At 27.9% G+C, this 16,897-nt stretch overlaps 1 protein-coding gene across 1 annotated transcript in view; it reads left to right on the top strand.

The window, feature by feature from the left end:
• The window catches only part of Art4 (arginine methyltransferase 4), a 73,332-nt gene extending 70,052 nt beyond the window's left edge, over positions 1-3,280 (top strand). The window contains exon 12 of the mRNA XM_075362259.1: positions 2,521-3,280. Within this exon, the coding sequence (XP_075218374.1) occupies positions 2,521-2,640 (120 nt within the window). The 3' untranslated portion in view covers positions 2,641-3,280. The remainder of the gene's footprint in view (positions 1-2,520) is intronic.
• The last annotated feature ends 13,617 nt before the right edge of the window (positions 3,281-16,897 follow it).

The following is a 16,897-nucleotide window of genomic DNA, read 5'->3' as shown; positions in this document are numbered from 1 at the left end:
AAATGTAGTATTTTCCTTTGTTCTATTGCCATTATTGCCAACTATTAGATTGTAATTTTATTATGTTTTTAATTAAATCATCACCTTTGAATGTGATTGTTGGTTCATCATTTTATATTTTTGTGTATAAGTGTAATATTTTTTGAGTATATTCACTTTTTTATCATGATAACTTACTTCTAAAATCCCTAAATTATTCATGTAATCAGTAATACTATGTTTGTATTCTAATAAATCGTCAGCTACATTAGTTGTGAGAGTGGGATGAAAAGTTCTAGGCTTCACACAGAGATGGGATTAGTATGATTTTAGACAGCATAGCATGATTTCATTCTTCATTAGTTTACTGCAAGAGTTTCAAGCCACTGTTTCACTTAGTGTAGTATTTACAGTCCACCAAAGTGGAGAATGATGGTGTTTTTTGGAAAATTGAAAAATTGGAAATTCATCCAGCAATTAAATACAGTTTTTGGAAGGGCTTGAATGCAAAGGAAATTAAGGAAGTTCTTGATATGACATTAGGAGATTTTCTCTAACAAGTACAACAGTTAAACTCAGGGTTGCAGAGTTTAAAATGGGTTGAACATGCACTAGTGATGAACCATGTAGTGGACGCCCTTTTGTAGTGACTATGCCAGAAATGACAGAAAAAGTGCATAAAATTGTTTTGGCAGATCGACAAGTGACAGTGAACGAATTAGCAGAGTCTGTTGGCATGTCAACAGAATGCTTGTGCAATAGTTTGCTTGAATGTTTGAGCATGAACAAGCTTTGTACTAGATGGGTGCCGCATTTCCTTATGCCCAACCAAAAAAAACACTGCTGAAAAAACATTTTCAAGCGATTTTTTCAAGTTCTTTCGGCACTGTCCAGACGAATTTTTACATTGATTGTGACAGTTGATATGACCTGAGTTCTACACTTCAAGAAAAGCTGCAGTCAAAACAATGGATTGAAAAGGTTAATCTGCTCCAAAAAATGCAAAAACGACTTTGTCCTTTATCAAAGTTATGGCATCTGGGTTTTTGGGATGGATATGGAATAATCCTCTTTCTCCTTCCTCATTATTTTTTCTCCTTTCCCCTTTCCACTTCATTTTCCCATTTTTCCCCCTTTTTTCTTTTCCCCCCTTTTTCCCTTTTACCTTTTTCCCTGCACATAAATTGGTCCATTACTTTTTTAGTCTATAGTGGACACACATATCAGAAACATTGAAATGGAATCATAAAATATTTAGTATAGCGTGTGTTGCTTTTATGTCCAACAGATGTTTTTACCTGTCACAGGTATGACATCTTAGGTATATAAATAGTAGGTATATAAAACATACGCGTATTCGAATGCAACGTTGTGCCAAAATTTCAAAGCAATCAGTGAAGAACTTTCTGAGATTTAAGATTTTGAACACATAAACATTTACATTTTTATTTATATAAATTGTATGTTAATAAAATTATCTTGGTATCTTTTATTCTGCTTTATATAAAAATTTTTCTACAATTTCATCTTCAAAACATTTAATTATTTCCATTTGTTTTATTTCATATATCTCTTTTTTGAGTTTATTTTTATTAGTTTTTATATAATGAATAGCTCTAAATATCATGTTTTTATATGTATTAATCTTTTGTGATGGTGGTTAGAATAGAATAGCTGGTTAGAATTTAAATGTACAGGATGGCTGGAAAGTCGCCGTACCCCCTAAAGTTAGAACTAAAAATTTATAATGAGTTATAAATGTAAAATGCAATATGATGTCGTACTACTGCATCCCTTTGGTAAGCCTTCTGTTTGTAATTAACAGTTATTCTCATATTCAAAATAATTTTGAAGACAAATATTTCTTATATCAATGCGTAGGTGTATTCTGGGATTTAATTTTTTTTTTTTTTTTTTTCTATTGTTTTGTTAATTGGTAGATTAGGGTCCATGTTAGTGGTATCATAACTTACAATTTTTGTGTTTTGGTTAACTTGAATAGAAAACTTAGATCACAAAACATCAGATCACATTTGAAGATAATGATTTAATTAAAAACATAATAATATTCCAATCTAATAGTTGGCAATAATGACGAATAAACCAAAGGAAAATACTAATTTTTAAGATTACATCATTCCAGTACTGGACAGCAAAATTTACATTGCATACATAATACTTCAAAATTTCAAAACAAAGAACAATCTAAAGTAAAATTAAAATAACAAGCTTTTTAAAATAATTATAATGTAATTATAAAATTCAATACCAACTGAAGATGTGGGATGTCATGAAAATTGATTCTTGGAAATTAACATGGTAAGTTTAACTTATCTAATTACTGTGTTTTGGTAGTTTATATTTCATAAAATATTAAATATATGTACATTAATTGCATACATCTTTTTCACATAAATTACTTATTTTTCTTCCTGTGTTGTCCTTTTCATACTAATCCAGTGGTTTCAAAATCACCTTTTTTTAATATTTCTTCATTTATAATTGATTTTCATATATATTAATTCATTGATTTGGTTTCAGCAAACACATCAGTTGGTTCTTGGCAACACGGCCCACTTTCCAGTCAATAACAGTTTAATGATTGGTGATTATGTTACACCAAATAGTGGTATGCTTAGTGTCCAGGCTTATCGACAATAAACTGGTCGATGTATAATATAATATTGATACTTCCAGTCCCTTATATTTATAATCATCAGACATTATAGCATGAAAATATTTAAATTATCCTTGATGATTTCAAATCTAGTCTTAATACTGTCTAGGTTTAATCAACCTCTGACAGATGTAACTCATAATTATGAGATCAGATCATTACAGCAGAGAATTATTTATTTGATTCAGTTTAAGATTGTTTTAGATGTATAATTTTATATGCAATAAAAAAAAACTAATATAGACATCTTAATTTAACTGAGGGATTCTTGCTTCTGAGAATGTATTTTTAATTAAGTAAGTGTGTATGTTATATAATTCATAAATTTTCTTATAAGTTTTTGAATACAATTAATGTGTGTACATGTATATACATTCTGTTTTTTAATCGGTCAACAGTATCTTAATAAGTGCTTGTAAAAATTAGTCACTATTATCAGTAATTTTATTTCATTTGTGATTAAGAAACATTTAGCATACATGCATAAAATCTAATTGTTATTATTACTATTATTCATATAAGTAGTAGTAATATGATAAAGCATAAATAAGAAAAAATAAATTGATAACCGTGAAATTGAAATAAAATATGAAAAAGCATGGAAATATATTATTATTATTATTATTATTGTTGTTGTTATTGTTGTTATTTTTAATTATCATTGTGTAATTCAATTTATCTTGTGATTAAACTATTTACTGTCTCAAGTGAATTGATAAATTTATCCATTGACTAGACATTTTTATACATTTTTAATGTATGTGCATTAATTAATGTCTTATTTTTTATTGATTTTTCCTTAGTTTTTATTCATTTGTGTTTTTTTCTGAGTATTGTGTATAATACTTTATTGCAGGATCGGAAATACATTACAAGATGTTTATGCATAAAGCTATGCTAATCCAGTTTTGTAATTTGTTTTAGTGGAGTTTATGTAATATAATTAATTTTGCCCAATAATGTAAGTCGTGTACTTTATCATCAATGTAATGTACTTTTAAATTCAACTCTCCAAGTTTGACTATGTATTCTTAGTGCTTTCAATAATTATTACTGTTAAAAAGAAAAAAGAATATTTGTCAGATTTTAAACATTTCTTTTTGTTTTTAAAATTTATGTTATGTTTTTGAAATAATGTGTAAATGTATGATTAATTTTTTAGGATCAACTTAGTATAGAGTAAGATTGATTACGTATACATTCATATACATTTGGAAGCACTTGTGAACTTGTAGATACAGTTATACCTCCAAACATAGGCAATGTGTTTTGCAGAAGATTGCTTATGTAAAACAACAAATGATGAAACATTAGCATACAATACATAACATACAACATTAGCATACGTTAAACATAATAAACAATACTTTTAGTAAAAACTTCAGTATAATTACAAAGTTGAAGAGCATTTCATGTTTCAGATATAATTAAAAGCGATTAGTACGTGTAATGTTTCAGTTATTTTATTACTAATTTGTGTGTTTAAAACATTTAATATTAAAGCATAATTTTTGTTGCTACTTGTTGCAAATTAAACCTAGGAATACTGTCAGTATAGTGCATAACTACATCACTATTCGTTTATTCTCTATGAATTTTCTAAGGTTTCTATGTTTTGGTGACTCAGCACTGTTGATTATTATAAACAGCGAAGCTGATTTCTTTTATGAAAAATTAATCTCCAATTATTAGGTATGACTGTATACCTTACAAATTATATGTTGATAACATTTTGAACAGTTGAAAATGGTTGATTATATATATCAGCATGACTTTGCATATTTTTTATTCATAGCACTTCTCAGTTGATAAAATAATTTCATTTATATATGAAATTTTGTTATAATAGTATTTCATCCCTGTTTCTTGCTTACATAGAAAGGAATATTTTGACATTATCAAAATTAATACATTTTTACTTAGCACAATGGTTTGTGACAGCTTGCTTTTAGATTGATAATACTTGCTCTCATCAGTACATAAAGTACAGTTAATTCTCTTCTGTCTATATATAAAGTACAGTTAATTCTCTTCTGTCTATATATAAAGTACAGTTAATATCAGTGGTTAATTGACTTGATTAAATAATTAATAATAATCTACATTTTCTCTTGGGCAAATATTAGAATCTCATTTGTATATGTTCTAAGGTTTGGTTATCAAAGCAGGGTTATTTAGGTTCCATTTGTAATAAGTGTTACTATAAAATAATCAGTTATTCTGAGATAAGTAGGGTAGTTATATTTGTGAAGTCGCTTTTAAAAACATGAAAACTAAATTTTTAATTAAGGATAAAAACTGTAGATGAAATCCAAGTAGAAAGAGGCCTTTTCTCTTTACGTATTTTTAACATTAAATAGTAATAAGATCTTTCAGTTGGAATTGTAAACCGCTTACCATACAGTAAACTGTATTAAAATAATTCAATATTAGTAATTATTGGAATTTATTTTATAATTAGTACTACAAAGTCAAATTAGTTAAGATGGAAAAAATTGTAAAATGGTTTAGATAGAACAGATTCAAATGTAATAATTAAAATTATAACTTAAAAAACAACTGGAACCTAAACTAAGTTTACTTATTACTGTGTGACTATTACTTACTGTCAGTAAGCACTTGATTTCATTTCTGTGTATTCCAAACAACGCACAATGTATATATATATATATATATATATAGTACTATAGGTAAGTATAAAGCTTGTAGTTTTAATAAAATTTTATAAATTGGCTCGCTATTTGTTCATAGGTATTGAGATCAGTGGTAGCATCATACTGTTGATAAGATCAGTGCTTATTGTTTTTAAGATTATCAGAATAATATTAATAATAATAGTCCTAATCAAGCGGATTTTCAAGTTAGCTAGAAGTTTAACAATTTTAGGGATTTTCTATAGAGAAAACTTTCTTATATATCAGTCTAATTTTTTCATTTTATTTATTTTTTTAAGTGTACTTTATTATCAAAGAATCATATAAATATATATTTCTTAGGAAAATTTGTTTTAGGGCGTTAATAAATAATGTCTAAATCTCAAGGGTAATGGTAGGTTATAACATTGTTTTATTTAGAAGCAATTTTTTTATTTAAATGAAATTGATGGGAAGATACCTAATGATGAATTATCTGAAATGAAATTAATACTTTTGCTGACATGCCCATTAGATCCGTCATGGAAGTAAACTACCCCTACAGAAATTCAAATCACCTTGCAAAAATATTATGCCATTTTTTAAATTTATGTATACAGAATATTGTGATTTATTCTAATGTAATCTTATTTTGTAATATCACAAAATAAATGTTTGTAATAACTTACCTTACTTAAAGTTACTTAAAGTTTTATAACAACTTACCATTAACAATATTAATAATATTTAATAAAAGCAAATATATTTTTCAAGGGATGTTAACATTGTTCAGTGTTTTATATTAAAATGAATATAATAGCTCTTACATTTTATGAAAATTAGGCAGCACAGCTTCATTCTGATAAGCATCTCAGCCACTTGTCTGGCCTTTTGTATCACTCCTGAAGACTCCCTGCCCCTCAAAATCCTAATAAAGAAACAGTTATCTGTTGGATTACTGAAAGATGTCAGATTACAACTGACACAATTTTCATAAAATTATTAGAGAAAGAAAACATACAGAAGAAGAAAGTAGATGAAGGTGAAAACCCACATAGGAACTGTCTCTCATCCGGGTAATCGACCAACTTTCCTAACTAATGACTACTCAAAGAAACATGTCATCATTGTCAGTACTTAATAGTTTGGTTTAAATTCCCTATTAAAATAATAGCTTATTTCTAAGGTTAATAATTTCTTTAATGACAAGATTCCATTACATTAAAAGACACGACAAAGTGATTCCAATCTAAACCCCATTCATATAAACAAAAAAAGGGAATTTTTCTAACAAAAATGCAAGTAATTGGCGTAAAAGTTATATATTGCTATATTTGTTAAAATCGTCTGATTAAATTCCTAAGATTTATGGTATTGTAAAATTATGGTGGCATTGATATACTGTAGAACTGAAACATAATTATATTTGCATATGAGCAGTAATTCGCTAGCACATTGTTGTTGATGGTTATCATTAATGTAAATGTGAATATAAACTATGGAAGTTAAAGGATTCTAGTGTGTGGTAGGACTTAAGGCTATCTAATATTAAAGGAGGTAATAAATTTGGCAATCAATAAAGTTTTGAATATTCTGTTTTTGTATGTAAATAGTACTGCGAGTGAGTTATAATAGTTTTATTTAGTTTCAGGTTAATGTGACCTTTCTTTATATTAAAAGAAAGAATATAGTGTATGTGTGTTTTACATTATAGATTACAATATCTGTAGTTAAGATAGAAATAGTTGTTATTAAAACCAGCCTTTGGAGTTTTGCAAAAGTATACTGTATTGTTTAATCAGTAAACTATATTGTATGAGATTTCAAAAACCTGGAATTACCCTGGAAGCAGCATCATGAAAATAAAGCTGTGATGTAAGAATAAGTGCCAGCAGGTCTATGTCATGTTTATTTAATTGGTTTTTAAAGATTACTGAAGTTAAGTAATGCTGGCTGCATTATGTATGTGGGCGGAGTAACTTGGTACTGGTGAATTTTTTTTTGTTCTAATATGTTAGCAGTTAATGCCTTAAAACAGGTTTTTGTAAAAATAAATATATTATTGCTCATAATAGCAAGATAAAAATTCATCGTTTTGCTACAATAATACTTCACTACAATGTAATGATTTCAGCAATTGATTTTTTATACCTGGCTCTTGGTATTTTGCCGTACTTTATATTTTTCCTTTCGATTTCCAGATCAATACTTCTTCAGACAATCCAGGTGCTGCTGATCCATTATTTTTTAATAGATGTAGTTTACTACCCTGCAGAGTTATCCGTTTTATGCTTATTTTGAATGATAGAAGAATATTTTTGGATGATAATTTTCATCAGTAAATGTAAATGAACATAACAGAATTCTTCCAAAATGAAATTAGGAAGAGTTTTCTAAATGCATTGTTTATTCTTGTCGGTTATCATATTTCAGTCTTCCTGCATAAGTCTCTAACTTTGGTATTAGTAAATTTCTTTGGTTTTATGTGGCATATTGAAGCTTTTTTTTTTTTAATTAGTTATTTATTCTATTTGCTTTTGAAGAGTACTCATTTTTATTAATGCAAACTGTAATATTACATTTTTAATAGTTAAAAATGCCATATGGTTCATTCTAATACTCTGGACAATATATTGATTAATTGAATGTTTAATGGAGACATGTTAAAAGTTAATGATGGACTGAAGACAGTAGTGATCCTCTCTTAAAGCAGTAGTGGTCCATAGCTATTTATATGTAAGTCAACACTAAAAGATGATGGTGATGACTGATTTTACAAAGTCAGTTTTTTGTGATAATTATTTTATAAAAAAATGAGTGATAACTTCACTAATGAAAGATATAATTTATGAGCAAATTTAACATTATGAATGTATTTATTATAAAAAACTCAGAAACTATTGCTATGGTACTTTTATATTTTTTGATCCTGAATCCACATGCAGTATTGTGATTTGAAGTAAGAGTATTTTTATTGTTCTAGTTAAAATGAGATGATAAAAAGGATTTTGCATCATTATTTTTTATGTTTTTTAATGTTAGCTCACTAAAATCTTTAATTATAAAATCGGCTCTTCACATCAAAAGTAATCATTTAGAAGTTATAGAGTGATTTAGTGGTAGTTATGTTTAAATCAGTGATGTTTGAATTCATTTTAAAGCAGTGATGTTAGAAGAAACAAATAGTATCTATTTACAAACACAAAAAAATAATAGAGGAACAAAAGTAAAGTGGTAAAAGGTGATGTTCAAGAGAAGAAATTGTAAAACTGATATACTGCATATAAATTATTGAATTAATGAATTTAGAAAAAAAAGTTATACCCTAAATAAAAATAGAATCATAAAAATAATGTTTAGCTTATATTAAGAGCCAATTAAAAGTTCGGTTTACTATTCATATTTCTATGTTTCTAACTGCATTTTACCATAATAGCTTTATATAAGAATTTAATTTAAAACTACTTTCAGATCTTCACCATCACCCTGACAGCTATTACAGAAAGCTTAGGAAGTGGTATAAAACATTGAAAACTAAGAGATGAGGGGGATAGATTCTTTTTCTCCTAAAGTACACTGTCAGATTAGGTTGAATAAGTTTGATGTATAGAAGAAGCTTATGTAGCAAAATTACACAGTTTATTTCCTCCTTTGGAAGTCTAGCTGAAAAGTTTGTAATTAAGTCGGGATGCTTCTATATGCCAACTGATTTTGTCTGTACCTTTAGAAAACCTTAACTAGCTCTTTATGTAAGAAAAGCAAAATGCTTTTAATGCAGATCAATGCAGAATCATTGATCAGTAATCTGCTGCTTTTTTAAAGCTTTGTGAGCAGAAAAAATGTCTGCTACTGAAAGGGAGGGTTCAGTAATTTATAAAGTTTAGTATTGGGAAACTGAGGTTCCACCTTGTGTATACTATTATTTCTTGCTCACCTCCCCTGCTCCTTTCCACTCTTTCTAATTTTGTATTCTGTGGGTATAACTCGGGTTCTGCTCAGTCCATACCGAAGAGAATACGTACATCTAGAGCTGGTGAATTTTTGATATGGTGTAGGGACAGCAGGCAGCTGTCCCTACTTGATACACTTGATAGGTACACAGGTGTGTACCTATCAAGTGGTTACAGAATAAATTAAGCGGTTGAAGTGCGTGTTGGGAAAAGTTCAGCTTTCTAATCTGTCCTGTAGTACTTTTAAATGTTATAATACTGACTATTCATTACACTGGACAACAAAATTTGGTATTTGTTACAAGAATGTTAATAGCTGTAGTTTATAGTAGTTTTTTTACAACAATTTCAGATATCTAATTGGTTTCTTTCTATCAGGTGTAATTTTTTTGTAATTACCATTATTTATTGTAAGAAAAAAACATTGTGACAGTAATATAGCAATATTATACATGCAATTTCTACGTGCCTAAAATCTAGCTTCTTTTGGATTTTCTGATGTAATTTACTGTAGGTACATCAATCTTGAGATTCCAGCAGTAGTCATCCAGCATTCTTGGGTTCTGTTTTTTCTGCTAGTTTGTTTCCATGATGGACATTTCCTAGTGAAAGTGTTCTCCATGTTCATCACTCACAGCTCCAAGACAGGTAGGAATAAAATCCAGATAATAATCTGAGAAGTTGATCTTTAGTGAAGAAGCTCAGTTATAAGTATTTTTTGTAGTTATTTGCCTTATGATGTTCAAGGAAGTTGTTTACAACCACTTTAAAAGATTTCCACACAGTAACCTCACAGTCGTGCAGACTGTCTTCAAATTCAATATCATTCATTATTGTTCTTATTTGTGGTCCAACAAATACACCTTTCTCTATCTTAGCATCACTTATATTAGGGAACTTGTTTTTTAGATGGTGAAATCCAGTCCCATCACGATCCATTGCTTTTAACAGAATTTTTTATTAAATCATTAAATCTAGCTTAATGTGTAGTGGTGGAAAGTAAACTTTTTCAGGTTTTACTGTTACTGTACTCAAAACATTCTTCTCTCCTACAGTCGAATGTTTCTTTCACCACTCTTTTGCAACATAATGATTCTTCCTATGTCTGCTGTCCCACTCACAAGAAGCAAGAAAATATTGCATATCCAAGTTGTAAATTGAGTAACAGTGCTATCACTTTGCAGGTCTCCAGAAATATTTCTCATACTGAATCATATCAAATACACAATACAAGTTTCATATGATTCCTTCATGCGAGCTGCATGAACTAAAGTGATTGATGGGATATTATTTCCAACATGAAGAAGGACTACTTTCAAACTGTAGACTGCTTTGAGAAGTCTAAAGAACTCCATTCATCGGGATGGTGCATATTCCAAAACTTCGTAAAGATTTAACATCTTGTGATGTTTCTGCTTGCGAAACTTCTGCAAGAATTTCTGCTTGATTCTTGAATAAATTTAGATCACAAATGAGATTATTAATTGCGACTAATTAATTAAGTGTGATTCTATATTTGTATTTTGTAAAAAATCTAGGTCTCTCCTTTGTTCATCATTTGATAAATCTACACAACCTTCAAAATCAGCAATTTCATCTTCATTTAATTCCCTTGTTTTTGGTATTCTGGAATTAGGAACTGTAGGCTGTGAGGTATTTTTGTTACTTAAAGTAGCACTCGATGAAGTGATCCTTTAGTTCTTTCCAAACCATTGAATTGTAGTTGTCATGTGTGGAGATCTGTTCAACCAACCGATCAACAGCATTACACAAATTGCAGCATATGATGAGCCCAATACCTGTCCTTATCATCAACTATACATTCAAGATATAGTTCATATATTTCTTCTCTGAGGCTTTACTGTTACCTCATCACAAATGTAGCAGAAACTGTCTGAATAGTTAATGCAAACTGCATGGCATTCTTATTAAAAATAAAAAGTTTACTGCAGTATACTCACAAACACATATTAAAAAACATTTAAACACTTTATACACGCATTAATGTAGTACAAACACTGACTTTACAGGGAAAAATAAAATCAGAAATTTGTAGGAACGTAACTGCACCACTAAATGTTGCACAAACAAGAGCTCGCACTTGACTGATACAGTTGAGATTTTTCTTAGCCAGGATGATACTTTGTTTATTGTTCACAGAATTATATCCAGCATTAAGTCACCAAAACAAAATTCTTATATTCTACACAATGTGTGACTAATGGGTGATATAATTACATTTAGAAAAAAAAATATGACATGAATCATATGTGTATCATTTGAATTGTTTTAATTGCTGCGTAAATAATAATAATACTTATTTTTCATGGCCAGTTATCGACTCAAATAAATATAGTTTATTTAGCAATTTAACTATAATAAATATTATATTGTACTTGCATTGTTCATATACACGTACTGCTGGAAAATTGGACGAGCAATTATAAAAAATCTGAAGCTCATAGGGAAATTCTGACTTTGTTCAGAATCAGTGATCAAAAATACATTAGTTTCAGCAAATATTGACCATGTAACAAAATCATTATTGACCATTGTTATCAGCCATTGGAATGGGTGAAACAAATTCTGATAAAATAAGATAAATTGATAATACCTTCAGGTTTTTGTTAGTTATTGAGTTTTAAAATTTGTTTTACTCCTGTTGAGTTTTGTGTAAGTTCTGTGCGTACCCAAATCCTTTTAAAATTTATTGAGAGTAATATATATATATATATAAACATGATATATTAAAAAAAGCATCAGAATTATATCATTTCCGTTTTAGAGTTTGTAAGTCTCTGTCTCTCCTTTGTTCATCATCTAAAAAATCTGCACAACCTTCAAAATCCAATAACTTCATCTTCATCTAATTTTTGGTATACTGGAGTTAGAAACTGTAGACTGTAAGATATTTTCATTGTTCAGAATTGCAGTCCATCTACTTTGGCAGACTTCTTTCATGTTAATTACTTTTTATTCTTGTAATGTATTGTGAGTATTCTTTCATTTATTTACAAAATAAACCAGTAAAATGTCAGTTTTTATGGCATCCCTGAGGTTTACTTTAGTCATCATTAAGGTTAAAATAAAATGAGTTAAGTAAAAATTTATTTTTTAATGACACTTTACTTCCACAAGTGTATTCATTTTCTTTCGTTTTTATAAACATGCATTTTAAATTGTATTTTTACTGTGTATTAGAATTTGGTAGATAATATTTTCAGTGAATGCCACAACCAACAACTCATCTGGTTTTTTTTATTGATCTATCCTTTGTTGAAATTTTGTGTTAATGTTTATATGTACACAATATTAAATTTAAAATATTTTTCAGAAATGAGAATTTAGAAGTAATTATCTCAGCAATAGTTTTCATTAATTTCTCAGTCAGGTTTCATAAATATTAATGTATAAATATGAATTACAAATCAGGTTTTCATTATCTCTAAACAAGAATATCTTGTGTGTGCACTCGTGCGTATGCACTTCTTTATAATTAGAATATGTACATTATACTATTTATTTGTATGAATGAGAATAAGGAAAGTAATTATTGCTTTTTCCATAAATATGATATTAATGTGTAGTGATGTTTGTGGATGTGATTATTAAACAATACTGCATTACCCTTGTGAAATGTTAAATTGTTCTAGTTGTGTTCTTTTTTATGTGTGTATATGTTATATACTGAATAAGATATATATGTATGTAAATATAGCAATAAATGAGTTTTTGTATAAATATCTGTCTTTGCTCATCAGGGTGATGTTTTGAAATTTTTTTAAGTTAAAATATTCAATTTAGTTTAAAAGTGAATTTTCTTATACATTTAATCTGTTTACATATTGTATACGATAAAAATTATAATTGATTTTATTCAGAAACGCTAATTAATTTATTATTTTATCATATATATTTATATATATTCTTCAATAATGTCATTTGTTTCCTGTGTTACATACATTACTAATGTTATCTTGTGTGTGTTTAAACTGTTTAAAGGAAATGTTTTGTTTTTTTTTTTAATAATTTTAATTTCATTCAAATTAAAAAAACACCACAGTTTGTATTTTATATGATCTTTACTTGATAAAAAGTGTATTTGAATATAATCTAAACCAGTTAGAAATTTCTAAAGGTTGTAGGAGGACTTAGCAGGCACTTTTTCAGAAAGATGTTTTATTATTGGAAAGTTTACATTACAATAGTAGCTATCTGTTTTCAGATCAGTAATGTAATAATAATCTTTACCACTATTTAAAGTAGTCATAAGTGTTTCATATCTGGAGATGATCTCATTCCAAATATTAGAGTGATTTACTTTTTTAATTTTTTTCAATGAATGCCATAACCAACAGCTAATCTGGTATTTTTTTTATTGACCAGTCCTTTGTTGAAATTTTGTGTTAATATTTATATGTACACAGTATTAAATTTAAAATATTTTGTAGAAGTGAGGGTTTGGAAGTCCACGATCTATGTATCTTTGTATTTGTTTTCTTTCGACTTTTAACATTAGTTTGTGTTTTTCATCCTGTTGTTTTTGTAGCTTACTTTCAAAACCAGATGCATTATTTCATTGTTGCGGTAATTATAACTAGAATTTCAATTTACTAAATCTTATAATTTTGAATGGTCATTTTGAAACTAAATGGCTACTTAAACGGCTAGGTTTGATGGATGAAACTTCTTACAAAAGTAAATTAATGTATAAAAATAAATAGATTACCACAATATCAAAAATATTTTTTTCACCGTAATTACAAAACTCAAAAGAAAAACACTGACAGCTTTTTTAAGTCAAAAAACACAATACTATTTAACATTCAAAGAGTGTCTATTGAATGCCAGTTATGTTTAATAAATGAATGTGTAATGACTATATAATTTATGTAAAAGTATAACTGAAACAAGGAACAAATAAATAACTACAAGATTTGGTTAGAATATAAATATACCACAAAAAGAAAGTAATCGATTGACAGCAGAGAGAAGGAAAACAAGTACTTCTACAAAACAGTGTGCTAAATTAACTCAATTTTGGTAGTTAAAAGGTTAATTATGAATCTCACCTTTATATCTCTATCCTTGCTGTTTCGCTTTAATAAAAGTCCAGTGCCATCCTCTCTAATCAACCATTATTTAGAAATCAAAAATAAAACTGGAGGAGGTTCAGAAATTGTTCTGTTGTTAGTTATAAATTAAGTTCTGAGCTTCCGAAGTACATACTTATTTTATGTAGAGTATATTTCAGCTGAAATATGTTGTTAATTTAGGATTAGCAATAATTATGTTTAATTCAGTGCGAATGACTTACCTGCTAGGGAAAAATGTATGTGAAGTGAAAGTGTTGTTATTAAAGTTTTGAATGAGTCTTGAGAATTTTGCAGTCTATTTTAACCAGTTTCAGAAAAATATTTAAGTAAATGTGCAATTTACAATATATTTATTCAAATAGTTAAAATTAAATTTTGTACATAAATTCTGTGAAAAATGTAGGAATGGTTGTTAGATCTTGATTGCTCAACAAAGTTTAATTTATATTTTTAATAATAATTTTTTTTAGTAGATGAAAGGTTAGTGAGTTTTTCAGATTTGGTTGTCAAGGAGTGTGGAATAAATCTACTCTAATCTATCAGATCCAATCTCGTAGAGTGTATGTCTTTCAAAAGAAAAGTGATTTTATTTTTTATTTATTCATGTATATACAACTTGATTTGTTATTTTTCTGATGCTGCTGATTTTTTTTCCTAGTCATAGAACCAATTTTGTTACCTATAATGAATTGTATCAGTCTAATTTTCTGCAATTAGTATTTTGTTGGGAAGAATTTTAAATTTCATTATACAAGAAGCTCCCGGTTCTCCAATCGAAGACAATAATATAGGGAAGATAGTCATCTCTTACTTCAAAAACTCATGGAGTTAGAATTAGCCCTGATGTGTTAAAGTGTTGTCATATTGTAACATTCACTTGCTTTTTTCTGTTTATATAACCTTCATTCATATAACCTTTTTTCTTTTAAATATTTCAGGACCTCTTTGTAAAAGTTATAATTGAATCTGACCTTGTTAGATACAAATTAAAAAAAAAAAGTTACTTTCTGTTTACATTGACTCGACTTTTTTTTCGTGATTTTTTCCCCCCACCTAATTATAATGGTATCTATTGTTTTGTCATCATACTTCTAGATCCAAGTTTCATCAAACATGATCAAATTTTCTGAATTTTTTCATTATCAGTATTCTGTCAGATAGCTCTTGATTGAGTTTGACATATTTATCATTAAATTTTGCAGCGTATGGTGCATTTTTAGTCTAAATTCTATGATTTAATCTTTTAATAATGTGTATAGATAATTAGGAAATAGTTTTTCTGAATAATATCACACACTTTCTCAATGTTTCATTGAGTATTGATGTGGAAGACCATCTCATTTTAGGACAATTGATATTCTATGAGTCTGTCTGATTTGAATGTCAATACTGCTCAGCCTGATCGTTTGTGGCATTAAATAATGCTCTCCTTAAGCTTTTGTAAATGCATTCCTAGATTAAAACTCAATTTCGTAAAAACATTTTGCTTTTTATATTGTGTTTTCAACTTCCAGATTATGGAACTGAAACACCAGTACACTCAGGTATTGAGCTTACAAAATAATTGAAATGGCTTAATGGAGTCTTTCAGATTAACAGATTGTTGCTTCTTTTCAAAGCTTGCTTACTGCAAGTATGTTACATTAGCTCGATGATGAACTATTTAAAAAAATAAATGTTCGAGTTTCATTTCTGATTTACTTATAAAATGTTTTTTAGTTATAATGAATTGTATTATAATTTTAACAGTTGGATTTTTTTTACTTGAATTTAGTTATTTGTGAGAATTATAATTTATATTTTTACATATAATTTATAACACTAATTTTAATTGTTAGCTGATACATAACAATTAAAGTATCTGATGAAAGAAAAAAATACTGTAGAAATCAATCAGTTTTTTTTAATTTGCCTTTAACTGTAACAACCCAATTTTAATTTATTTTTAATCATTAGATTGAATTTTTTCAAAAAATCGCTTGAGTATCAGTTTTCCAAAATCAAAATTTTAGTTATATTAAATACAATAACCTTTTTTAAATGCGTAGTTTTGTTTGTGTGCAATTTCACACTGTGTGTAGTAAGTGTCAACAAGTTGTATCATTATAAGAAAAATAAAAATAAAACAGTATTTTACAAAATTAACATGTAAGGAAATAAAGTAGATATTGATCTCATGAGTAGTAGGCTTTTTTATAATTACTTTTTTATTTTTAAATACATATGGTTCAAATGTATTCAAATGCTATCAGGTTTCTAAATATGATACAAATTAGCACTTTACAAAAAGAAAATTTTAGCAGAAATTGCTTATTAAAGAAGAGGTGGGAAAGTTTATGATGGGTTTACTGCTACTATTCATACTTTTGAGTGATTTGTGCTGAACATAGACATAACTGATTTTAAATTATATTGTAACAATTTACTATTTATTTTATTAACATTGTTATCTGTTAGTTTGATGAATAAAATTATTATTAACTAGCGTCAGAAGAGCTAAATTAGTACAAACTTATGTGTCGGCTGTGGAGCTCTGATGTTCAGTGTCAAATGCAATGTTGT

Source organism: Lycorma delicatula, chromosome 4 (genome assembly GCF_047948215.1).
Source record: "Lycorma delicatula isolate Av1 chromosome 4, ASM4794821v1, whole genome shotgun sequence".
Classification (NCBI taxonomy): domain Eukaryota; kingdom Metazoa; phylum Arthropoda; class Insecta; order Hemiptera; family Fulgoridae; genus Lycorma; species Lycorma delicatula.
The sequence above is the reverse complement of the archived record's forward strand: the minus strand, read 5'-3'. Positions and strand labels throughout refer to the sequence as shown.